Genomic DNA, 27,771 nt, shown 5'->3' on the forward strand with positions numbered 1-27,771 from the left:
TCAAGAAAAGTGTATTGTAATTAAAGCAGCTAGGAAATGACTGGTCTTCATTATTTATATTATTTTGTTAAGGCATCTTTTCCAGGGCAGGAAATACAATTAACCACATACCTACAGTCATGTAGTATTGGAGGTAATATAGACTGTGTTTCTCTTTTGCAATTTTAACGATTGGTCTGGTTGGGATTTGTATATATATATATGCAGTTGATTACAAAGCAATATATTTTCCAACGATATAGCATATAAGCATAAAGTAGCCTAAAAAGCAAGTACAGTATATGAGGGTATGGGTATCTCAAAATTGTACTCGAACGACAACTATAGTTTAATGCATGTTTGGTTTAGTAAATCATATTGTTAAAAACATAATAATCAATGAAGTTATTGCTATTCTGAAATCTAAGGATGTTGTGACATTTCTAAAATGGGTTATATTGGGCAATAAACAAGCTGAGAGTTTAGCCGGATAAGCAAAACTAGTTGTTCTCAACTGGGGGTCGGGCTAATGTAAGAGAGTTGTGACTCTTCTGATTTCTCAACGGTTTTCTCCTAAACAGAAGTTGACTGACTTGATTTGGAAACAATATGCAGTGAGTTGGTCACCGCAAAGTAAAACAGTAACTGTCTATTCTATCTATTCTATGATTGTCACCTAGGTGGACCAATTTCTTTTGTTGCATTTCGAGCCATAACTTTTGGCAGCTGATGTAATAACCCAAGATCTCTTTCACACATGCACCACCACCTTACAAGTATCTTTAATATGATCAGCAAGAGCTGTATCTTTGAATCATCCGGATATCAACCTGACTTTAATTGACCCGCTCCCTAGTACAATGATGAGCCCATGTGTAAATTAAGCCATTCATTCTCGGGCAGAATTAACTGTTTTGCAAGTGGACACGTTAATTACATGACTATTGCATCTTTGCACAAAGACGCCAACAAAAATCGAACTTGAAAGACAGCAAGTTTCAGATTCCTTTTTCTTACAATTGAAACTGAAATAATTGGCTTCAGACTTTTTCCTGCACCCAGGCTGTGAGAATCTCACTCTAACTGGCAATAATTATGACCTTGTCACCAAACCCCACAAAACGGTTGGCCACAATACTACCTACAATGTTTATGATCGATCCATCCATATTCACCTTAAGAGCCCATCGACATAGACTCAAAATACCCCTTGATGTGTCCTGAACTGCAGGGGTTTCAAACACACCCTGGGGGCTGTTGTTGGCCAAGATCTTCACCTGTCCCTGGCAACATGTCATGTAGTGGTTTCGACCTGAAGATAAGCAGAACAAACAAAGTCCATCAGCCAACATGTATGCCTCATTACCCTCCCTCTACCAGAGGAGGCGACACCTGATACCTTCTCAAGGTTGCGGTGTCCTTCCCCACCGAGTACCCACCAAAACAGAAGATAGTTGGCTGATTCCTTGCCTCTCTCTTAATCTCTCTCTCTCACTCCTATTTCACTCTGCCCCTGACAGACGTTAACACTGCCAGAACTGCTGACAGCTGTCCAGGGTGAGTGTCAGCTTTAGCCACAGTTGGAACGGTTGGAAAGATGGAGGGTGTGATGGAAGGAGGGAAGCATAGGATTATTTGAGTACCTCTGCCAAAAGCCCCTCTTTTGGTGTCTTGGCGTCAGAAGTGATGGTTTAGATGATGACACAGGATGGCAACACAGCAGTTGGCCTCTAGTGTCGCCGTTTCACCATGCCACCTGCAGATTACAAAGATCAAGTGCTACTGTGACACAGTAAGGCCAACACATGACACTGAAAGTCGGGCTATAAATTCAACATGGCATATCAGCTATTCAAATAAAGGAGAACATTTATGTAGATAGGACCAAACTGAGATATATTCTCAAACTATTCACTGGACATTAAGAAAAACTCAATATTAATAATATTTTCTTTCCTGCTGTCTTACCAGCCCCATTATGAAGTGAATACAACCAGTACAAACATATATTGAAAGGCTGCATGTATAAAAGTTACCCATGTTTTTACATTTATCTCCAATCCTAGTTAAAACCCAATTATATGTAGGTTTAAAATTAGATTTAGGGACTAGTTATGGATTTCTTTTCTTCAGAAATAACTACTTAAAGTTCCAATCCCTTCATTTATTTAAGTCAGTGTATTGAAACTTTGACAGAAAACAAGCTGCTTTGACCAGGTCAATCTTAATCGGATCAAATCAGTTTGAAAACACAGTTTTGGCAAAGTTGCTAGAACAATCTCTGCAGGCTGGCTGACTTTAACTTGACATTGATTATTTGTCCATAGCTACCACTGGTAACCATAGCGACTGCATACTAAATCTCTATTCTTACATCTGTGGAAGAAGGAATATGATATGCACAGCAAAGAATGAAGCCTCAACTAAATTATTTGTATGTTTGTCATAAAAATACAAATTATTATAGAAAAAGACATTTATCTCAAAAGATGTGTGGCTTCTCTGTTGCATGCCATGGTGGTTTATTGTTTAGTGTGTAAACATTTGCAGAGATTGTCATATGGAAATAGTTTTCTATTTATACAATTGTCTTGATTTTAGAAATTATAAAGGGATGTGCCATTGTGATGGCAGGGATTCAGTCATCAATCATTATTTTATAACACATAGATACATCACATGTTCTTTGTTAAAGTGAAGACCAAACTAAGTTACTGGCTGCACAGTTTGTATTGATGTGATTGCAGTTAATGTTTTTGAACAAAGGCAACAGTGTTAAGACAAACATATTAATAGTTTAAAAGAACTTCTCATCCTTAACTAAATGGAAATGTAATGTTTACTTACTAACTTGTTTGTGGACTCTGGGAACCACCAACAGACCTGCACTCTGGGATCTTAATGCCCTAGAGGGGCAATAGGAGATTAAAAGATCCAGTAGGTAGGATGGTCCCTGACCATTGAGCGCTTTGTATGTGAGTAAAAGTATTTTAAAAATCAATCCTGGACTTACCTGGTAGCCAGTGCAATGCTGCTAAAACAGGAGTGATGTGGTCCATCGTCTTTGTTCCTGTTAAAACCCATGCTGCAGCATTTTGTATTAATGTAAGGGTATTTAATGATGAGTTTGGACAGCCTGCTAAAAGGGAATTGCAATAATCCAGCCTGGAGGTGATAAAGCATGGACTAGTGTTTCTGCATTTTTGTGATTTAGGATGTGCCTGATTTGCAATATTCCATAGATGGAAGTAGGCAGTCCTTGAAATTTGCTTTATATGGGATTTAAAAGACAAATCCTCATCAAAGATAACACCAAGATGTGTTACAGTGGTGCAGCAGGTCAAGGTAATACCATCCGAAGAAATTATGTTGTTGGACAGTTTGTTCCGAAGGTATAAATATATACAGCATAAACTATTGCATTTACAGAAAGATGTGCCCCATGTGTTGTGCTGAAAGTCTGCCATTTTTAGAAAAGATCAATTATCATATGCATAACATTTACATTTCAATAGCAAATAGAAAGCCTGAGGCAATTCAGTTCATGAATTGCATTTCTGTGTTTTATTGCTGCATTCATTTCCTCTCTCTGTACTGCGGGCTGTTGGCAGCTGTTCATTGGGAGTATTTTGGCTGCACTCAGTTGAAAGTTCATTCGAGGCAGTGAGGACAACTATTTTCTCAAAATCAACATTTATTTTATCTTTCTATGATATAGTTTGGTCACCATGGAAACTGCAGTGAAAAAAATAAATCCCAGCGTCAAATCGACTGGAGGTGGTGCAGCACATCATGTCTGAGGTTTTTTTTAAGCTGATGTGGATGTGTGGCTATGGGGAGGGATGCAGGCTATAGCCAAAGTGAGTCCAAAAGTTTTCAAAGAAGGTGTTCACTAAAGCAGAAGCAGCAAACACAAACTGCAAATTATACGACCACTTACCAACCCTCCTATCATCTACAAAACATAACCTATACATTTAAGTGGGAATCTCAAACATCATCATTTATCATTTACTTTCAACCACTACCTAACCATGACCCCAAAAGTAACCCCAAATTAAGTCCTAACCCTTAACCTTTATTACCTCAAAGTATGGACAGAATGGACAACATTCTAACTTTACCCTAACCCTTATTCAATTCAATTTTAGAAGCAATGACCAGAAATTCTTCACCTTTCCTTTCTTGTGAACACATTTAGTTCTCAATAGTCTAGAAATACTCCCCACACACACATATTTCGCCACCCATGCTGAGCTTCTTCTACTGTAAGTGGTTACCATAGATACCACATGGTGAGGCTCATGAAGTACAGTGGGTCCATCTCACGTGGGAGCCATTGCTTATTTATAGAAGCACTGTGTGTGGTGTGGCCAGAAATTAGTTTAGACAATGCACTGTTTTGGGGAATAGCAAGCAATTAAGTGCCATAGCGTGTAAGAGGTACTGTGCGCCACAAAGTACTAGTACCTCAGTAGTGACTTTTAGCTGTCATTGTGTGTAGTACTTCAGTGTTATAATAATGATAAGTTGGATGTTTGAACTGTCCGTATTGCTGAAAGTACAATGAGGCATTGAAAATATTCAGATCTTTAACAAAAGAGTTCTTCCCTTGTCATTCATTTGTACAACATTTGAAGGACTTGAATAACGAGCACTGAACAAACAGCTTAGCCAAAAAACCTTTCAAGTTATGCCATGTGAGAGCTCTTCTTCCTTTAAAAAGGTCAGCAAGTTTTGAAAAGTTACTTTCAATAATATGCAAGCTCTGCACCACACAGTGTGTTATGGGGAATCAAACACAGAGTACATATCATGACATGTTTAATTAAATCCTATTTTGTAGAATAATGAACTAATTAACAAACTCCTACTGAAGGCTTTTCTGTTCTCCTTCAAAACACGTTGGATTTGGAAGTATGGCTCCTTATCTTGCCGAAGTAATTGTATTCCCTAAACTGACATAATTGAATTGCTACCCACCCTGGCAAATGAGGTGTATTGTTCTCAAGGAATGAAGCATACCTAATTGCAATCCATCATAATCACTGTGCCTTTTTCATCTTAATTCACACCTGATTTTAATGCATGAATCAGTGATTATATTTTGTGGAAATATTTTCTATTACATAAAACACCTTGTACTATTGAACACTGTTCACTTGACACACGCTTTAAAAACTAATGACCAATTACTGAGAGGTATACTTTTGGCCCTACGGATTAGAGAATGAGATGTCAGAGAGGCTTGCTATCAAATGATGATTGTCAAATGATTCACCTGGGCTTATTATAAGCTATACTGACTTTCAGTTAGGAGGATTACTATCTGTTTCATATAATGAACTGCATTTATACCGCTCCTAATTGATCCAGTCCAACCATCTGCGTCTCTACTCTGAAGCACTTGTGTTTCTGGCTGGGTGCCTGACGGAGCACACTGGCCTCAAGACTTCATGTCCAGGAAGACAGTGATCCAGTCCGGAAGACAGGCATTACATTTTAATAGCTGTCTCGAAGTCAGTCAGTCTTCCGGCCATTTACGAGATGCATATAGTGTCTCAGTACACCCTTCTATCAATCGGCCATTTAGCCGGCCAGTCAGACCATCAACCAGCCATCAAGCCTGCATAGTAAGGAAAATAATCACCGCACAAATACACAAGAGTGCACTTATATACGAAAGTTGATTGAGGCCATGGCAATCATCTCTAATCTAAATAATATTGCGTGGTTGCAGAACCCTTTTAGTCTCTACTGAATGCATGTGCTAATTATTTGTGAACACAGAATGCAATTGTTATATGTGGCATGCCTGAAAAGCAGAGATTATAAATGACCGCTTGGGTGTATACATATGATTTGTAAAGATGCTATATAGAGGTGGATTAAAGAGCAATGACTCTTGTCCGTGTCACGTGAGTGTGTGTGTGTGTGTGTGTGTGTGTGTGTGTGTGTGTGTGTGTGTGTGTGTGTGTGTGTGTGTGTGTGTGTGTGTGTGTGTGTGTGTGTGTGTGTGTGTGTGTGTGTGTGTGTGTGTGTGTGTACACTATACACATGGGTCTCTGCTAGCTAGTGATGTTAGAAGCCACTGCATAGCATGCTAAGCACATTTGCACGAATGAGGCAAAGAATAAGTTCACTCTTGTCCAGGCTCATCCACAACCTCATCTCGTGGCAGCAGAATGAATCAGGTCAGAAAGCCTTTCATGGGCAGTGTGCTGTGGTTGGTCAGATGAGCTGACCTCACGGATAAGATCAAGTTGATCAAGGCATTAGGGTCAGATTACTTTTTGTACCAGCAAGCCAACAGAGTAACTGAAATGCAACTTGGTCACAAATCATACAAGATTCATTCTCAATTGCAACTACAAATGTTACTTCTCCAGTATGAATACATATGACTACCGGTTCTCTTGCGCCTTGCTTCTTCTATGTTTACCATTCATGCTATTCTGCTTTTTCTACTCCTAATAATGCTTTTTCTTCTTTTGCCACAACTCTCTAGATGATGGGTTGCAGAGGATACAAGGAAAAATACAACTAAATGTTTTCGGGTTAGCCCCAATACACCCAGCAAGGGTACATATTGTTCCCTGAACAACCGACCATACCAAACAACCTCTTGCACCACATGAAGCTGTTTCACTGCAACCTCTCTGGAATAACATGTACACTCTCTGCTTATATGCAATGTACGGAAACGCTAATTCCAGTAATCTAATGTAAACTTGAAATCCTACTGAGCCTAGCTTTACTATGAGTATAAAAGCTAAATCTACCCGTACTCACCAGAGGTTTTCCGTTAAAAAATTGGATCATTCCATCAGTAATGTCTAATCTTTAAAAAGGATGTGGATGTGCTTGATCTGAGAGTGATCCATTGTTGTGCGCATCATATATATCATATTTTGAGTTTATTATATAACTTGTGTTTTGAGTACAAAGAGCCCAGAGTTGAAGGATTATGTTACGTAATCAGACTCCACATGTTAATGCTGTCAGAAGAATATCCTATATGTTTCTCTGCTCACATGAATTATTGATAACATGACTATGATACCACTCATGATAAAAAAGTAATGAAGTGCTCAAATTATTTATTCTAGCTCATTGATGAATGGAGACACAACAGAGGGAAGGCATTGGAACACAATAAAACATTGGATCTTTTTTTCTATTTAAGGAATTTTTTATTATTTTTATTTAAAGGGTTTATTAGTTATGTTCAGTGCAAGGGTTATAATTAGCATTTAATGTAGGTAGTGCAGGCAAAAGATTCCTCCCACACAGCACAACACACAGTTTTTCACCAACCCTAGATCTAAAAATCAATACATTGAATGTAACACTGGGGCAATTTTAAACTGTAAAAATGTGACAACTTCTCACACACACACACACACACACACACACACACACACACACACACACACACACACACACACACAATGCAAACACACAAATGCACATACACGTAGTTTCAAAAGCTAAGAAGGCAGTGACAAAATTATATTTAAAAATGATACTGCATTGAAAAGGTCACTGGGTAAACGTTTCATTGATATGATTGCAATATATTTCTCCATGCTCTCTTCCTCTACTTCTCCCTCCCTCTCTTTTTCTCTCCATCGCAATTTTCTCCACAATCTCCTTAATCACAGGCACAGTATCCGTCATTATCTCCACCAACCAGAAACATTTTCTGGATATCTAAGTTTCACTTAAGAACAGTGTATGTCTTGTAAAATACATTGTTCCGTTAATGTAAATGCCCCCCTCGTTCCTCCTCTTCACTCTCTTAAAAACTCTTCAGGTTTTTCCAACTGAGCGATTCTGAGGCGGGCGCAACCGCACTAGAGGGAGAGTCGTGCTGGACTGGCGCGATATCCTCGCACGGTTCACAACTAAAAGAAGACCTGACCCGCGTTTAATCATGATTTTAAATGATGGAACATGCTGATTTTAAAAGTTGACCAGGGATTTCTAGTTGTGTGTTGTTTGCGAGGCATGGCTTTCCTTTTAACTTGCTTATTTCTGTCTTGGTGAGTATTGCAACTCTTTTCTCTGCATGTTCGGACTTTTACGCACGGGAACCAAAGACTGTGGATAAATGTGCATTTGAGAAACTCTGTATTTTCAACTGTTTTATTATTTGTTGTAATTATCTGTCATAACTGCATGTGTACTTTAGTTACAGTGTGAGCAGTGTCTGGGGAAATAAGCCCGTTGATACCAATATTTATTTGGATAACATCACGCGCATATTGGATAGATTACTGGATGGCTATGACAACAGGCTGCGACCCGGATTTGGAGGTATGCTAATGACCGTGTGATATTGTATTTCATACGATATTTCCTCAAACAATATTCAATCGAAGTTATTTTTCTCAAAATATAAAGTTATACTGCAGTAGTTAGGTGCCTCGTTTGTATTTAGCTGCTGTACTGTAGTGGTTACAAATTGCAATTCATTTTCATTTATATAACTTTAAAACAACTACAAAAATGGTCACCTAACAACTGGAAACTGAGTTTGGCACTTCATTTAGAACCATCTCCATGTTATTTTTAAGTTTCATATACAATGTTGCTTTATGCATAACTACACAGTTAATATAGCTTTATGTTGTACTGCTTTATACTGTGTGTATACAAACATGAAAATGTCTAATCGAAAGTTATTGTTTTTGACTGTTTCAAAGCAACTACTTATCCTTTTGTTGTAGGTCCAGTCACAGAGGTCAAAACTGACATTTTTGTCACCAGCTTTGGACCGGTTTCAGATGTTGAGATGGTATGTAAACTAACTATGGCTGAAACAAACAGATAAAGGGTGCACAGGCCAATTCAATGGCTGTCATTCACAACAAAGACCATGTCAATGTAAGAACACAAAAAAGAATATGTACATTTTTCCCGGTAACTCTCAGCATATAGCATCTCATCATGGCTCAGCTAGCCTAGCCTTCATTATTACAGCATTTGGGCAGGATGTCATTAGTGCAGCTTACAATTTTAATCTGTTTGACAATCCCCCCGTCTGAGAGCGGGAGAGAGAGATGTGGCTGATGTTGGGACGGGATAGGTTAGCTACTTCTGCCATGGGATAGGCTAAGCACTGTATGTCAGTTTTGCTCTACACTTTTCAAGCTTTAGGCTTTCACTGCATATAAAGCCCCCTTGATTTGCCATGTGATATGTTGGTTGCAGTTCTATAGAGATGCATATAAGAGGCTATTCAGGGCAGCAAGACCAACGTTTTTGAACTAAAAGCATCCTATCCTTTGTGCTGACTCTTAAAAGAGTTAACTATATTTACGTCATCTTTTACGTGGCAGTCCATAGAACATCCAATAAAGGCACCATTAAGTTAATCATTGTATGTCTTATTATCTGTTGTGTTGCTAAATATTTCGAAGGAATTTAATATACATGATAAAGAAACATCTGTAAGTGTTATCTTAAGAGAACATTTCTCTATGTCCAAGAATATAAATCAAATTTAAACTTGCTTTAAAGAATCAACGAAAGATTAATGTCTTGATTTTAAAATGTATAAATAAGTGCAAATCTGTGTTTTCAATTTGATTAGTACTGGCTGGCAGCAATAGTAGAATAGCCCAGAGATGAAAAAACAACAACAACTGACTACATTGCCAGTACTGCATCCAGCAGGTCCAACAAAAACCATTGCTCACAAAACCATCTGCCATCCTCTACGGGGGTAGTGGAGATAGTAGTGGCAGGAGCAGAATGATTGGTAGTAAATAAATCTTTAACCCACACTCCAACCTCCATCCAGGAATACACCATGGACGTGTTCTTCCGTCAGTCATGGATAGACGAACGGCTGAAATTCGAGGGCCCCATTGAGATCATGCGGCTCAACAACCTGATGGTCAGCAAGATCTGGACGCCGGACACTTTTTTCCGGAATGGCAAGAGGTCCATCTCTCACAACATGACCACCCCCAACAAGCTGTTTCGCATCATGCAGAACGGAACTATCCTCTACACCATGAGGTAACAGTGCTGGACAGTGAGCTCCAAACCAAGCCAAGACCGGAATAGAGCACAGACCTTGAAAGCTAATCAAACAAACAAGCATCCAAGAATATGCACAGACATGAAAAGAAATTAAGAGCGCCATTCCAAAAAACAAGATATGTACCATCTGATTATGAAAACAGGTCTGGAAAGCAATTCAAACAAACGTGACTTCAAATCTCTGTTGAGTTACTGATGGCACAAAAAACACATTTTTAGAGAGAATTTGATTATTTAAGTGGGTCAAATTTACTTTAAAACACTGAATAATTAATTACGAGGACTTTATTAAATCCATTGTGTCATTAGTTACTTTCAGGAGATGTACAGTTAAAGGTTTTATGACCTTTTAATAGGGCAGAATTCATACACCCACTTCAAATCAAATACTGCAGCATAATGACTGGATCCATCTTAAAACAGTGATCATTACTGGGCAAGTAACACTGGATCAAATATAAATCAAACACTTCTTTCAACTCTTCTCTATTCTGACAGATTAACTATAAATGCAGAGTGTCCCATGCGTCTGATGAACTTCCCGATGGATGGCCATGCCTGCCCGCTCAAGTTTGGGAGTTGTGAGTTGTTGTTTTTTTTAAACCTCAATGGAATGACATTTGGTATCGCAAATGATCCCTCTGTCACTGAGTTACTCACTGTCTGACAGCATGTATTCAAGATTTCCTATCCGCTACATTTGGTGATCTAAAACAAGTCAATCAGCAAAAACACAACTCGTTGCTGCTTTCATTGGCTCAAGGAGTAATGTTTCAGTATTTTGGTCAGGCATTTTGTATATGGAAGTAATTTTGTTCAGGTTTATTCATTTACATGCTTATTTTATTTATTATTTTTGAGAATACAAACAATCAAAAGTTTTGAAAGCCAGAAACTAGGAGACAAAAAATGGTTTTGTCACTTTGTGTCCTAAACTATTTAATAAGAATAACTTTATATAATGGTTAATGTCTATCTTTTAACAAAGTTCTTCATTGCCCTGTCTAGATGCTTACCCCATCAGCGAGATTGTGTACACTTGGAAGAAGGGCCCTCAGTCCTCTGTGGAAGTGCCCGAGGAATCCTCCAGTCTGCTCCAGTACGACCTCATCGGCCAGACAGTGTCAAGCGAGAGGCTAAAGTCCAACACAGGTGAGGAGGATTCTTAAATTGGTGTAAGGTCATTTTTTACATACATACTTTCTTTAACTTGTCACTGGGTTAATATTTTGCATTGTACATTACTTAAATAATTGTTTTCTAATGTAACCTAAAAAGATGGGTGTCTATGTCTACGAGTTTCTGATATGCCACCGAAATCACAGACATCGTTGCTGTTTTCTCTCTCAGGTGAATATGTCATCATGACAGTCCACTTCCACCTGCAAAGGAAAATGGGATTCTTCCTGATTCAGACTTACATTCCCTGTATTATGACTGTCATCCTGGCCCAAGTGTCTTTCTGGATTAATAAGGAATCAGTTCCAGCTCGGACTGTGTTTGGTAAGTTTCCTTTAAAATTAATATTCTGAATAAAACCTGATGTACATTTCAAGGGGAAAAGGGACAAAACATATAAAATGCCTATATTGCTTTCCTGCTGGCAAGGAATCATTTGGAAAATTCAAGAGCATTTTTATTTTTGCTGGCAAGAAATGCACTATGACTTGTAGAAACAGTTTGAAATACTTCAGCTTGTGGTATTGAGTTTTATTTTTGAATGTTGCAAGCCTTTGTGTTAAGTTTTGAGTTCTCAAAAGTCAACTTCATTTTCTTCAAGTATCTAAAACTTAAATGGGAATGTATTGACCCACCACCCACTGCTTGACCCCAGATGGAATATCGCTCTGCAAACTTTAAGCAAGTGTACTTTTCCATATTTACTATGCTCTGATTAGTTTGTACTTAAAATAAAACTTTCCTAAAGAGAACAAACATATACACAGTCACCACAGTATGTTTTAACCTTTCTTCGTTAGCTCCATCTCTATTAAATGTCCTTTTTAAAATGTGCCATGCAATGGAGGAGAGAGGGAGGATTTTTACTCGAGCCTTTTCCGAGCACTCACAGGTTCCGCTTGGTCACATTACATTACGCTACAATTGCCACCAAGCTCTAGCCTCAGGAGCAGAGAGGGTAAGAGACACTGAAGAGAGACAGGGAAAGTAAGACTGGGAGGAATGCGAGGGACACAAAGACAGAGATAAAGCAAAGAGAAAAATCACTAGAAGAATGTCATCTTCTTTAGAATTAAATTTCCCCTTACTCTCATTTCCAACGAGGTGCAGACTAACACTTCTGGCCGCTGTAGATCACGGTTGTGTAGTTTATGCCTGTCTATGGAAGAAAGCCAGCTCTCCAACGAGCCTGCGCACTTATTCAGAATAGATCCAAATCATTAGTGTTAGTGTGGAAGTCGAGGCCCCATGCGGAAAGCACATCTGTGGTAACTCATTAACCTCAATCGTCTTGCTGTTTCCATTTCACTCACTATAAAAAATGATACAATAAATGCTCATTCTCTGGATGCTATGCTTTTAAAAAAGAGCCCTGGGCAGACCCACGGCATGCTGGGTAGAATAGGTTGTATAGAAGAAATGATATATGTTGGGTATCCTGTACTAAAAGAAAAAGGTCACGCTATATCTTCAAACTCAAAGTCTGTTTAATAAATGAAGAGCTCTTGGAGTCACAGTCAAATATATGTTAAACAAAGCCATTATTAAGTTAAATAAATGCTGTCGATGTGAGGTTTAAGAGAGGAAGTAAAGAAGAGGATATGAAATGCTATGTGGATGTGCTCCACTCAGTACATTAAGTCATAGTATGTTCTGTGCCGGATTGTCAACAACCTCTCTAAGAGCTCAAAGTCCCTTGAGCACAAGTCTCACAGACTTAATTGAGTGTGGCCTAATTTGTACCTTGCTTTTTTCATATAAAAGCACATAAATGCCCCAAGCACTTCATTTCTATCCTGTCTTTATACGTCATCCCTCTCCCTCCTACACTTTTTCTTTATTTCTTTCTCTATCCTCTCCCTCCTACCCTGACAGGCTTTCTTCCCATGTCCCTCCTCCCCTTTGCAATCATTTAACGTGTGCTTGAGCTATTGACAGTCAATGCTGGCTGGCTATAGGAGGAAGTTGCACTCCAGAGCTGTTAGCTTTCACTGCAAAAGTGTTCTGTAAGTCCCCCATAATTCCCTGTGCTGCTAATGAAATGTGCACAACTACACTGCACATTTGGTAAAAGCACGGAAGGGAGTGTTCAATGGCCCCTTTTCCCTGCTTGCTTTAGCTTGATGAAAGTGAATTAGATATGTACTTTGTAAATGGGCCATTAAAAGAGATGTTCATTGTCAGCATCTTTATCTGATTTAATAAGGTTGGAGTCTGTGTAAGTCAGAGGAAATCCCTTTCCAGTGTTTTTTATAGGCAACATTACACTCTATATCTATTGTGTTAGTGTGTTTTGTCTAACACTAACAAAATAGCCTCTGCCACAGATATGTTATATATATTACTATTAGGGCTGTCAAACAATTACAATTTTTAATCAGATTAATCACAGCTTAAACATTAATTAATCATGATTAATCACCATTCGAACTGTCCAAAATATGCCATTTCGTTATGTATATTGTTGTGGGAATGGAAAGATAAATGAAAGAAGGCGGATATATCCATTTAACATACAGTATGTATGTTTATTATTAAAAAAAAGCTGCGTGTCAAAATGAAAGACAGCCCACACACCTATCAATCATCAAACCGTGGGGTCTTAATTCATTACGTGTTGATTTCTATCAACGGGGGAGTACTTCAGGAAAGTCGACAGGGGGGCGCTAGTGGAGTACTTCGTGACCACAGAGTGTGAACTTTGTGATCATCTGTTTTAGCGCAGTTCTCCAGTGAAGGGGGGAGTCTCCCTCCGCAGCCGGTTGGCGTAGTTTTGGCACAATTCCGTTGTGCAGACCGACGTTAACAGCAGCCTGTCTGTGCACACGGAGACCGACTCTGTCGTCCGGTGATCTAACCGCCTTCTGGAAAAGCTTCACAATACGTCGGTACGCAAATGCGCTTTGTGACACAAGTGACGGTACGCATTTCAGATTACGCACATAACCTGCGTTCCAGTTATGTGCACCCCTGTACTACAGCAAATGTATTCTCCGTTGGGACTTCCTGCAACAACACCACGCCGTTATCTTGATTCTGATTGGCCAGAAGACATGATCAAAGATGTTCTATTGAGAAAACGATCACTACGTGACAAACGTTTTCAAAACCGTTTCTGGTCTTGTATTTCCAGACAAGTGGCTACTGAAATCAATCTTACTAACTGTTGTCTGTGCAATTTACTCCGCGCGAGTTGGCAGACTTTACTTTGCTTACTTTAACATCATTTTTCATGGTGGGGCTAAGCCATTTCTTGGTATGGGTGTAGCCCACCCCAGCCATACCCTGGCGCTGCCACTGGTGGGATGTATGGGGCGGGCCATTCTGCACATGCGTTAAATGCGTTAAATATTGTAACGCAATTAATTCAAAAAATTAATTACCGCCGTTAACGCGATAATTTTGACAGCATTAATTATTATGTAATCAAGAGTGTTTATGAATGGCCTCGGAGTATACAGGGTTTTTCTTTCTGTTTTATACTTTGAGGCTGTGCTCAAAGTGATCTTTGCTGTCTGTACTTCAATCTGGGCTGTGGTTAGAAGTTAGGAAAAACTTTTGACAGACTTGGAAAGTCTAGTAGTGCAATCCCAAGAAAGACATCAGACAACCATGTTCTTTTCACTCTCCCACATTTACCATTTATGCATTTATTTGTTTTCTTTAAAAGTGTTTCCATTATCTTATCCATAGTTTGCAATATAAACAGATATTAGCTAATTATGTCCGGGTCATCTTCTTGAATCGCTTTTTCTAAAGTGCTTCCAAATATTTGGATGCCCTTATTGGTGTGATAGTGCGGGGCATGGGTCAGCATGCTTATTGACAGATTAGTGTCTGAAGAGAGGACTTTTTAGCAAAGCCTGCTGGCCTGAAATGTCACATGGCCTGACCTTTCTGTTATATACCATCTTGTATTGGTGCCGCTATGTGTCAGAGTTATACTTGGGCAAATCAATTGTGAGTTCATTATTATTTGTAATAATATAACATGTAATGCATTCATGTTACTATTTTTATAAAAAGCTGAAGGATATACACATACGTTGTGTTGCGTAATAAAAAAAAGCCGATTTATTTCGACATTTATTTAAACATTGATTAATGAACTGCTTTTAATTTCAATTTGTTTGTAGCGTTCATGGATGTTTAAAATGTCAATAATATTAATAGTTGATTTAAACACGGTACAACATGTTGTAACATCTCAATTTGTGCACATTATTTACTGTAGCAATGTAATTATTACATGTATCAACATCTATGATTCACCACCGTACATGCTAAGATCTCGGTAGGAAGTCATTTTGAATCAACCTGATCTCACCAGAATGCGTGACTCCACCACGACTCCTTAACACCACAATGCGTGGTGGAGTCACGAACTTTGTTACATTTGCGTGTCGGCACCACGCAAACAACCCCAATGTAAAGTGAATGAGGCTCCTTTGTCGTGGTGCACACACGCATTTCTACAACGTCCCGCAGTGAGCTTTTATTCTATACAACGTTTTTAAAATCTACTATATAGCTTGTAGTAACTCACGGGAGGCTTCTTTTATTTTATTTGTATTCATAATAATTTTTATTTTTCGTCAGAATGTAAAATTACATTAGTTACGAATTTGTGTTCTCAAAAAACAGTGCATTGTGTGTAATGCAACTGTGATTTTTATTAAATTAGTTAGTTTTTAAGGAAGGCCAGAGCTTCAGCTGTGTCAAATAGATTGTTCCCTTCAGTTAACGTTATTTAAAAGATAATGATCATGTCCTCTGTATTGTATTACGAGCGTCCATTCCCATTGGATAACGGAGAATTTTACACCCGGAAGTAAGTAGCCTATTCTCCTTACTGTCGATTGATTTTACAGTGATATCTGCACTACTCATCGACTAAAAAACACCAAATTGTCCTTGTTAATTACACAACATTGATTGGTTTGAATTGTGTACAATGCTTTTGTATTTTCCCCCTTCGATTCGGAGAAACAAATATTTTTTCGGCGTTTTAGGATAGCCGAAGACACTACACTACCCAGAATCCTCAGCTATCGTTTGGAACTACACCATGTGCTTAGCTTGACAAACCCCGTGATCAGTCCTCAACCTCTGTGATTGGATGGGCGACGTTTACACACAGAGCGTCCAAAAGGACTTTGAAATGGAACGAAACCCATCGCCGGCACACTATTCAAAACAGGAATCGAACGTGTCCTACCCCCCTCCCCCCCTTAGGTCACAGGCTCCTCCAACAGTGCTACGCAATAAAACAGATGCACAGAAAAAATAGTGAAATAGTGCAATAAGAGTCTATATACAAGTGATTGGAATATGATATATTAGATAAATAATTTCTAAGTAGCAGCCAGATGAATGTTATTTCTAAATTCAGGTGTTTAATAGTCTTCTGGCCTGTGGGATGAAGCTGTCTCTGTGTCTGGTGGTTTTAGTCCGGATGCTGCGGTACCGCCTGCCAGACTGCAGCAGACAGAACAGTTTGTGGCTGGGGTGATGGTGGTCTTTTATAATCCTGAGGGCTTTCTTTAAGGTTAACCTGGTATTTTTACTCCACTACATTTATTTTAGTTACTTTACAGATTTGGATTAATGATGTGAAATATAAACAACCCTTAAATCAGACTTTAGTTACACCTGAATGAAATTCAGTGAAGGTGATTGTCAAGTGCCAACAATCAGGCGAGATATTTGATAGTTGGTGCTTGAGAAGACTAAATATTTATCTGCAGATCCGTTTAAAGCATATTCATTACTCGTTATTCTCTAATAGTTCATTAAAGACTGTATATAATTGCTATTTTGCACATCCCTTTCAAGATTTCAAGATTTTCTAAGGTTTATTGACATATCATATACACAATAGCGTAGTTATGCAATGAATGACAAACTTGGGTCACAGGTTCATCAACAGTGCATTACAAGACATCTATCAATGTGTGTATACTTCCACCATTACACTGTCGTATTCTGCACATTTCTTTAAATAAAGCCTTATTAGTTAGCACATCCTCCTATCAGGCACTAAACTGTTTTACTCTAGATATCATTTGAGTATCTTCTTGATATTTTCTATTCTATATTTATATAATTGACCTTCTACTTTCCCACTATTTTGTATGTACTCTTAATATTTGAATGTTTTCATAAAATATAACACATTCAAAAGTGCGTTACAAAAATGAAAGACATTAAGAAAAAGGCATTTTAAACAGTCATTAAAAAGCAACACAATCTTCCTGCATTGCAATTACTCTAAACGTGTAATAACGTGCTTTAACCAGTAGGTGGTTTGGGTTAAAAGCATAGGTTAAAAGGCTGTCAAGTTTACAGTGTTAACAAAATAAAATATACTGCTGTTTCCGGTTTAGTTTACGACGAATATTATTTTGTTATTGTTTTGATATTTGTAACACAAAAGCGATGGAAAAAACCCATAGCAACCAAAAAAAGATGGTCTTAACATGACCCAGTCGTCTAGTAGTTAATAAAAAACAATAATATCAAAACAAAATATTACTACTAACTTTATTGTGAAATTAAAACAGAACGGTAAAAGAATAGTTTCCGGTGTATTCTGATGCCCGATCTCTGTAGATAAATAAAGAACTAAGACAGATGTGTAATATTTAATGCAGCCAAACCATTTATTACAATGCATTCATGTGATGACTATCAAAGAGTAAAGCAAGCACTGCTGAATAAAGTATGATTTTCTCTTTTACGAAACGTTTTTTTTTCATATGGAATGCAGTTGGAGGTCAACCAATCAAAGAGCTTGAGGGCTGATCACGGGGTTCATGGTGTAGTCCCAAACGATAGCTGAGGATTCTGGGTAGTGTAGTGTCTTCTGCCGTCCAAAAACTCCGAAAAAATATTTGTTTCTCCGAATCGAAGGGGGAAAATACAAAAGCATTGTACACAATTCAAACCAATCAATGTTGTGTAATTAACAAGGACAATTTGGTGTTTTTTAGTCGATGAGTAGTGCAGATATCACTGTAAAATCAATCGACAGTAAGGAGAATAGGGTGTAAAATTCTCCGTTATCCAATGGGAATGGACGCTCGTAATACAAGACATGATAATTATCTTTTAAATAACGTTAACTAAAGGGAACAATCTATTTGACACAGCTGAAGCTCTGGCCTTCCTTAAAAACAAACTAATTTAATAAAAATCACAGTTGCATTACACACAATGCACTGTTTTTTGAGAACACAAATTCGTAACTAATGTAATTTTTACATTCTGACGAAAAATAAAAATAATTATGAATACAAATAAAATAAAAGAAGCCTCCCGTGAGTTACTACACGCTATAAAGTAGATTTAAAAACGTTGTATAGAATAAAAGCTCACTGCGGGACGTTGTAGAAATGCGTGTGTGCACCACGACAAAGGAGCCTCATTCACTTTACATTGGGGTTGTTTGCTTGCTGCCGACACGCGCAAATGTAACAAAGTTCGTGACTCCACCACGCATTGTGGTGTTAAGGAGTCGTGGTGGAGTCACGCATTCTGGTGAGATCAGGTTGTTTTGAATCATCTCTGCAGCATTATTGTCTTATAAACATCGAAGCCACGAGTGTTGCAACTGTCCTCTTTGCAATGCTAAACAGATCACAGATGTTAAATGCCAGATAGTATATTTTGCAAAGAGAGTCAAAATGAATCTTTCAAAAGAAACTCTGCTGCTCTGTTTTCCGCTCAAATAATAGAACTGTTTTGGTGAGAAGTCCTGATGGAATTGACTATTGATTTAAAATTTAAATAATGCAAAAGCTATACTGACTGGTGGATATTCATCTTTACATTTAATTCCAGTATGTAGTGTGACATCACAATTGTTTCCTGTGTGTGTGTGTGTGTGTGTGTGTGTGTGTGTGTGTGTGTGTGTGTGTGTGTGTGTGTGTGTGTGTGTGTGTGTGTGTGTGTGTGTGTGTGTGTGTGTGTGTGTGTGTGTGTGTGTGTGTGTGTGTGTGTGGTCTCTTATAATCAAGCCTCTACACTGTTATTCATTAATAAACAATTCCAGGCATTGGTCATATGGATCACCAAGTGACAAATAAATAAATAATAAAAACAATTAGAGATGGAGACTAAAGACTAAATGATAGCTACTGTAAAGCACAGGGCAGCATAAAAACAAAAGAAAAACAAACAAACAAACAAACAAACAAACAAACAAACAAACAAACAAACAAACAGGGTGATGGACTCGATAATCTCTGCCAGCTCAAAGCACCTAAACAGTTTCACTTACATGGGACTACATCTTGCTTAAATAGTGCTAGCATACACTATATGACAAATATATTTTTTATGAAATCTTAAAGTTCAAATTATGGGACAGTTGCTGTATTGCCCTCTGGACTGTTGTCTGGAAGTTTGGTTTATTTTAAAACATGGGAAGGTAGATTTCTTCATTGGAATAATACTAATATTGGCTTAAACAAGGGGGACCAGCAGCAAAGCTTCCCGCCCCGAAAAACTAGATTTAATTGTACACAAGTACCCACGTGCTTGATTGGGCCATTTAAAAAGGTACATATTTACTGAGAGTTTACGGTATCAATGTCTTTCTGATGTTTGTATGCTATGTTTGAAGCTAGAGCCAGGAGGCTGTTATCTTTAGTGTTGCATTTACACAAGAAAAAGCAAGCATACTAATTTGCATAAAATAACTATAAAGCTGAAGTTACTATTTGTGGGCGAACAGTGGATAAGCGAGGTGACTTCTTAGAGTGTGTGTGCAGATTAAAAAACTTCATTTAGTTATTCATTTGTGAACTTTGCAGAAGTTTGTAAAGCAAGCATATTTTTGAAAGTTGGAAAGAGAAAGGCAAGCCTTTTTCCCTGTGCCATAATTTCTTATCCAAAACAAGGCTTACTGCCTTCTGGCTATTCTCACTGACATGTGAGTGGTATTGATCTTATCATCTAGCTCTCTACAGACAAAGTAAATAAAAGCATTTCCAAAGATGTCTGATGATTCCAATTATTTAGGTTCCTTACTGCTATGGTATACCAAAGCAGTAAACACATGACTAAATACAAACCAATTTATCCCAGTGCTAGGTCAGATAATATTGATTGTTGTGCTTTTATTTATGTCTTAATATGTGCATATGTATGTGTAATGTGTCTGTTGATTGTGTATATAGGATATACATATTTCTATACATATTTTTACATATATTTGTATTTGGTGATTTGGCATTTCGACTGAAAGATTGACAATAAAGTTGACTTTGACTTTGATTTTGATTTGATTTGATATACTTTATTAATCCCTGTGGGGAAATTGTTTCTCTGCATTTGACCCATCCTAGTGTTAGGAGCAGTGTATTGCCATTTTGAACGGCGCCCGGGGACTTAAGATAACATGTGAGATTCCTAACTCCCGTCTCCTTTTTGTCTCCAGGTATCACCACTGTCCTCACCATGACAACGCTCAGTATCAGCGCTCGACACTCCCTCCCTAAAGTTTCTTACGCCACAGCCATGGATTGGTTCATTGCCGTTTGTTTCGCCTTTGTATTCTCCGCCCTGATTGAGTTTGCAGCTGTGAATTACTTCTCCACCCTGCAAGCTAACCGAGAGTTGAGGAAGGCAGCAGCCATGAAGGTGGCGGACCAGGAGGCAGCGGCTGCAGCAGCTACACCGACCTCAGCCACGGGGATTGACGGAGATCTTTCCTCAGTAAGTCTACCCCTCTGTTTCACACTTGCTTTGTTTACATGCTTTGAACAATCAGTTCTTAAAGGTAATCTATTATGCAAAATCTACTTTTTCATGTATGTTATACATACGTGTCTCCTCTGTGTAAGGAGATTCTGAAAGTTTCAAAAAAGATTCGTCTCACTTTTTGTCCTGATCCATTTATATAAAAACCTGTCAGCTGATCAGATTTTGGCCACTTTATGATGTCATATTTTGGCCACTTTATGATGTCATAACGATTTTTTGTCTTGTGTAACCATTAGCCAATAACCAACCAAGGTAACCCCCGCTCACCTTGTCACCTGAATCTCCTCCTAGAGCACCATTGTGTTCTTTTTAACCAAATATCTCACAGAGGGACGTGGGGAGGGGCTCCTTATTTTCATCTAAAGTAAACGACAGAGAATCAGCACTTTTGAAACAGGGCAGAAACAGAGTGGATTATGGGATGCTACAATGGGTAATTTGTTTGGTGTGGGGAGGCTGTGGCTGTGGCTCAGTGGAATAGTGCAAGTTTGAGTCCCATTGCAGTCAGCATGTCGTTGTGTCCCTGAGACACTTCACCCCAAATTGCTCCTGTGGCGATTGTCCACAGTATTGAGTATGTAAGTCGCTTTGGATAAAAGCGTCTAACAAGTGACATGTAATGTAATATGTTTTGAGCAAAACACTTTAGAGACATGTTTTGTATATATTTGAGACCTATAATATACCTTTAAGTTCAAACCTGTGTGAACGTACAGGTTTACTGTATATTTAGTTGTCCACAAAATGCAAAAGTTACTAATATCCATGCTCCATGTAATGTGTTCATCAGTCAGAGGATGGCAGATTGGATGGAAATATGATTCAAGTCTGAGAGCTGTACCAATTAAAGTGTTTTCACTTAGACATGTAGGTTACCCACAGCAGTGAGATTACTGATGCTGTATACAGATACAGACCTTACACGTTGCACAGGGTTGCTATGATAAATGATGATCAGAGCTGATGCTGCACTCACAGGAAGAGGGCTTCACTTGGCCTCATTACATGCCTCTACATCTCCTCATCAAACCACTCCACCTCTTGCTCCACCACACTTCTGTCCTTTCTCTCACAAATACAAATTGAGAGCTAAATATCATTACTGTCCTCAGAACTTTGAAGTCCATTTGCTGAAAGTTTGTGAATGTAAGGTCAGTACTTCATTTGAACCATTCCCCTTATTGGACTGTGTCAAACATGTTTTTTGCCCATGTAAGGTTTCCCAAAATAACGTCTAATTGGAAAATGTAATTTAGGTCACTTTGATGACAACAAGCACACCAGTAACACATCAATGATGTACCACTGGTATGGTTATGTAGCCACTGTAGCTTTGTTTATCAGAATGTGTTAATCCCAGCTAATTCATAGAGAACAGTTCCATGTATGTGGATGAGTTGCATGTGGCTGACTTGAAACCTTACTTTATTTGTTTACAGTTTCAGAAAATTGCATCATGCAAGGTCATGCTGCACTAGCTTAAAGACGTTCCTCTGTCACAATAAGTATACAAATTCAAATATCATGTGCATGACTTGTCAGTTATTCTGTTAAGTCTTGACTCTGCGTAGATAGGGAGCGGTTACACAGGCAGTGTGTGTCTATTGGGTGCAAAGTGTTACCCAAAATATTAGATAATGTATAATCTTTCTGTAACTTTCATCTGTATTTGGTGCTTTTATACTTATCATGCCTTTCATCTTTGCATTATTTATTAGTAGTTGTTATATCTTGCTAACCTTTTCTTTGTTTCTTCACCTGGCTGTCTCTTTGTCTTTCCTGCTGTCTGAATCAGTCTTTGCCTTTATGTAACCATTTCCATTAGAATGTTCTGGAGCATACGGAATGGTAGAAATGGGTTATTATAATACAAACTGGTGATGAAATAACATATATTGTGCACAGGTGTACTTCCAGTGCATTTGCTCTAAAGCCGATTGGTTATACTGGTTAGTATGGTAAAGGTTAAAACATAATATAACATTGCACTAATGCCTCGATAGAGTGGTGTATGAAATTGTGTTTGGTATTGCCTGGTGTGTGCCTGGTATCTCGTTTGCTTTTCCACTTTTTGATTTGCTATAAGTCTACAATATCTGTTTCTTCTCCTGTTCAAACATTTGCTTATTTGCAGTCACAAATGCAGCCTGTGCAATATAAACAATCCACACTTTATACAATCTTTCATTCATCCTTTGTCTCCTACCAAAGAAAGTCATACTCTCGCTTACATCTCATCCATATCTCTTTTATTTTTCCCCCTCAACACACACAAAACGGCACCAGCATGTAACAATTTCCCTCTTTTGCAGCCCTTTCTCCAACCCCTTGCTGTGCTCTCCATGTGAACCCTCTACACACACTCTCTTACGCACACACTTCTTTTGACAACCCCTCTTTTGCCTCTCTCACCCTCTTTTTCCTTGTATGTGCTGTCCAAACATGCACACTGAAACCCAGTTATCTCCACTTTAGCCACGCTTGTCCTCACAGTACAAAACGAGCACAGGTCCACGCATAATCTGCAGCACACACTCACACCAATATACCAAAGGCTCGTATATATGCACACACGTAATCTGCAGCAAAGCATGCCCACACATCCATACCCTCATCACTCTATACGATCATGTCTTATCCATCCATCCATCAACAGTATCTATCACCCATCCAACCCTCTCTCCCAGTCCTCTATTCTGCCCTGTAACTGTGCGATAACCACAGAGTGACACGAGGAGACAGCCAGTGGCTCTGTGAACGATGTTGCTGCAGATTATGTAAGAGCCATAGATTAAGGGAATATCCAGCAGATCACTGCAGGCTCACGAGAAGGAGGGCAGCCACCACAATGAAGCGGAGTGGGGGCTGAGAGAGCTGGCCCAGTCCATTTTTGTGGAGCAAGATGGAGGATTGGATGGATGGTGGGGGGGCCTGTGTGGTTTTGTGTGTGTGCATGTGTGAGGAAGAGTTACACTAAGAGAAAAAGAGAGTGGGAGGGATGCATCATGGAAAATGACTGCTTTCAGCAAATATGTAGGAGGAAAGACTTCATTACACAGAGAAAAGGAAAAAGACACAATGGTGTATCACTGGGAATAGAAATAACCGTCCTGTAGTCACGATGTTTTAAAAACGATGTCCAGTTATGACTGGCAGGTACAGCCACAACAGGACGGAATACCTTATAGTGACATAAGATAAATATGTCATTGAATGATTCAGATATACCCGTAAACACAAAGGGAAAGGGGGTGTATGGTGTGCTGCTTGCTCTTTCAGTGGCACGTGTGAGTAGGTGGTGCAGTATGTGGTGAAGGAAATAAACAGAAAAGAAAACATTTGGTGGGAGGAAGAAAAGGAGAGACAGAAGGGACCTTTATTTATAGGCCAGGGCACATGTGCTGGTAATCAAGGAATCAGTGACAATTACTGGGATGAGGAGATGTAGTTATTACCGCGGGACACGTTTGATTTTTAGATTCGATTTCTGATTAGTTGTAGAGTGTAGAGTTATGGTTTTCATGTACAAAAGATACCAGGGAAGTTTTTTATTGCTGTCCCCTGAGGCCTCCCACTACCAACTGTACAGTAGATCAGATATATTTGATATATATGATATATAATGAATAATTGATATATAGGAATAATTATATATGTGTATGTCTAGTTTACATACACTATAGATGGACTACATCAACGTTTTGTAAGTCTCATCCATAGCCTGAGCACCAATACATTATCCTGGGACTGTCACACAACACTCAAACCTTATGGGCAATAGAAATGTATTTGTTGACTTGTTAACCTGCAGGAGGTTGCATCTTCAAATGCAATTTCACAACCTCATAAATATGATCTGCCTGCCCGGAGTGAGGACAAATCAGCGTTGAAATTCCATCACATAAGAAGCTAGGGGCTTGTATTATACTAGAGTTAAATCTGGAGTGTGATCTTGTTTAACTAACAAGAAAGCAACATTTCCTTCAGAATCAAAGTAAAAGTAGTCTTTTTCCTGCATGTCATTCAACAATCCTGAGATTTCTCCACTGTATATGGAGTGTATAATAAGAGGACCTTGGATAACTTTTTTGGATGATGATCAGGTCTTAAATTCATAAAAACATCTGTGGATTTTGTAATTCCAGCCATATAGCCAAATAATTTTTTGTTCTCTTACTTTCTAAACCTAAACAAATGTATAAAGAGCACTATAGCTGTTTCTAGGATACCTTCTTATTTCAAACACATTTATATATTTACATACACATGTACATATTCCCCGTCAAATTATAATCCACACACCCACTCAACACCCACATAGATGAACCTGCAGTACATGCACTTACACCCATGCCATATTGGTAGTGCACAGTTAGAGTAACCTTATGTCACATGCACGCCTACACACACACACTATGAAACACACTTAGATGGAGAGACCGCCCACGCATGCACATTAATAGCCACACCCAAACAACATCCATGGATCCATCAGGCAGCGCCCATCCTCCCCTGTCAAAGTGGGTCTGTTGAAAGTTGAGCAGTGGATAAAGAGGAGAGGAACTGATCCCTCTGGGGTTTGACCAGGAAGAAGCCAAGGCAGCCTGTTGTCATTAACACACATAGCTTGTGTATCAGATCAGATATGCACACTACGCCACACAGGCCACACTCCCAACATGTACTTAAAGCATGATCTTTGACTTTAAAATGAACCATTGTACTGATAGGGAGCTAACATGTAAAGCTGCAGCCTTGTGTTGTTGGAGGTTTGGACCTCCAGGTTCAAATTCCTGTTTGAACTCAAATATGTTGCCCTTTAAAATGAGCAGTTATTCAACACAAGAAAGCACACCTAACTCAGAGTTACGGAGACACATTGTAATTAAATGAAGAGTAAATTAATGTCTGGATGACCAGCTGTTAGATTGGCAGGACAGGACAGGACCCCTCCCCCCTGTCATGTTGCTAGAGGGTTTAACACATCACAATCTAATGTTGTGTTTTACTTCTACTCAGAGGACCTTCCATAGCAACCATTGTGTTTCAACTCAAGCCTTTATCAAGAATGAAACGGTGATACTATTGTTTTACATGTTGAACTGGAGCGCAGTTCCTTAAATAAAAGTCTCACACTAATGAAGTCTGAATAGATTAGAATATGTTTGTATCTCTCTGTGTAGCATCATTCTTTCCATTCCATCTCTATCTATCTGTCACTCTCTTTCTAGGTCTTTCTCTCCTTTTGTCAGAGTTAGGAAACTATCAGTACTATTCCACAGTTAAATTGATTGTGTTTCAGTGATATCATAATAGTTTCACAATTTTTCAAAGGGAAGGACATTTATTATATATTGGTTTCTTTTACTATCAATACAAAAATTACATTTTCTCGATTTACCTAAGCCCAATACGCATACAGTAGATATTCAGTTAAATATAATATCAAACTGGGAGAAAAGCCAAAAATGTTAATATTTCATATTCGGGGTTTTTTTTCTGTCAATTGGCACATATTTGCTGCTCTATTTCTCAGTAGAAAATGTTGTCCTGTAATTAACCAACATACGACACTCTCTATTTATAGACCTCCACTGCTGTTTTTCTCTGTTTCATGTTTCCATGGTTATGATCATGAAGTCAGACCTTCATACGGATTAGAAATGAAAAGATTTCTCAATGTAATCTAATCAGCAATGTTAAAAGTCATCAGTTGTACATCTGAAGATAGCTGCCAAAGTAATAACACTAGAATATCATTTTATCATTTAACAAACAAGAAGTACACTGAACATTTATTCGTGGGGGAAACAATCGTGTTCGCAAACATTTTGTTATATGCCGAAGTAATCTAGTTTTATTTTTTAGCTTGGACAGAATGCAGGTTTGGAAGTGTTCCCCTCAGCCAGAGGATTGTAACAGTTTGTTTCTCAACCTGTATGAGCATGTAATCCTGTAGCCGCACAAATCCAGCCTAAATCTCACAAATTCAGTTTTTGTTCAAAGACTGTACTCAGCAAAAAACATCCACTGAGAGCTGAAAATGCCCCGTCACATGCAAGCTGGAGCAGTCGGTGAACTATACATTTTCTGAAACCTCACAACCAAACTTAAATGGTCAGGTTGTTTAGTAATAATCCATTTGAAAAAGGTACAACATATGTGAACATTGTTTTACCAATAAACCTGCAGTCTTGCATTACAGAAAAAGAGATGGCCCTCTTTCAGTCCCTCTCTCATTTCCTTTGACTCTACCCACAGAGACTGTACACATTGTGCAGCTGATTCACTGCTATTGGATCAGGGAGCATGTGTTGAGATCACACTGCTTTACTGAAAGTTGATGAGGCATAGTGATATGTGTGTCAATATGTATCGAGCCTCTTTTGTTTAATATGTTTTGTTTGCCTCCCACAACTGTTACAATCTTAATGAAACGGGTTGATTAAAAACACATGCAATTAAAAACAAACATCATTGATTTCCTTTGTTAAGCTTAATTACTTGTGGTACTCATTGGTATTCCAGACAGTTTCTGGCAGAAACACACATGTCCCGCATGCGCAAATCAACTCAAAGCTGAGCAAATATGGCACTGACATCAGGCTGAATATTCCATTTTCTCTTTAGTTGTTTGTAATGTGTTGAAATAAATTCAATTATGAGAGGTTGTTCTTTTCCATGAAGAATCAGAATTACTATTCTAAGCACTATGAGGATGTTCTGACCCTCTGGAAAAAGTACAGAACCACTTTTATTCTGAATACCCACGTATTAAATCACGTAACATTC

The 27,771-nt window shown here is 38.5% G+C and overlaps 1 protein-coding gene across 2 annotated transcripts in view; it reads left to right on the forward strand.

Moving 5' to 3' along the window:
- The first annotated feature begins 7,619 nt into the window (after positions 1-7,619).
- The window catches only part of gabra6b (gamma-aminobutyric acid type A receptor subunit alpha6b), a 35,911-nt gene continuing 15,759 nt past the window's right edge, over positions 7,620-27,771 (forward strand). Inside the window, exons 1-8 of one of the 2 annotated variants that reach the window (XM_034099736.2) lie at positions 7,620-8,024; positions 8,174-8,298; positions 8,712-8,779; positions 9,788-10,008; positions 10,531-10,613; positions 11,041-11,184; positions 11,383-11,535; positions 20,654-20,931. In XM_034099736.2, coding sequence (XP_033955627.1) covers positions 7,936-8,024; positions 8,174-8,298; positions 8,712-8,779; positions 9,788-10,008; positions 10,531-10,613; positions 11,041-11,184; positions 11,383-11,535; positions 20,654-20,931 — 1,161 coding nt within the window. In that variant the 5' untranslated portion in view covers positions 7,620-7,935. The remainder of the gene's footprint in view (positions 8,025-8,173; positions 8,299-8,711; positions 8,780-9,787; positions 10,009-10,530; positions 10,614-11,040; positions 11,185-11,382; positions 11,536-20,653; positions 20,932-27,771) is intronic. The other variant, XM_034099737.2, reaches the window with a different exon arrangement.

The sequence above is a fragment of the Pseudochaenichthys georgianus genome, chromosome 14 (genome assembly GCF_902827115.2).
Source record: "Pseudochaenichthys georgianus chromosome 14, fPseGeo1.2, whole genome shotgun sequence".
Lineage (NCBI taxonomy): Eukaryota > Metazoa > Chordata > Actinopteri > Perciformes > Channichthyidae > Pseudochaenichthys > Pseudochaenichthys georgianus.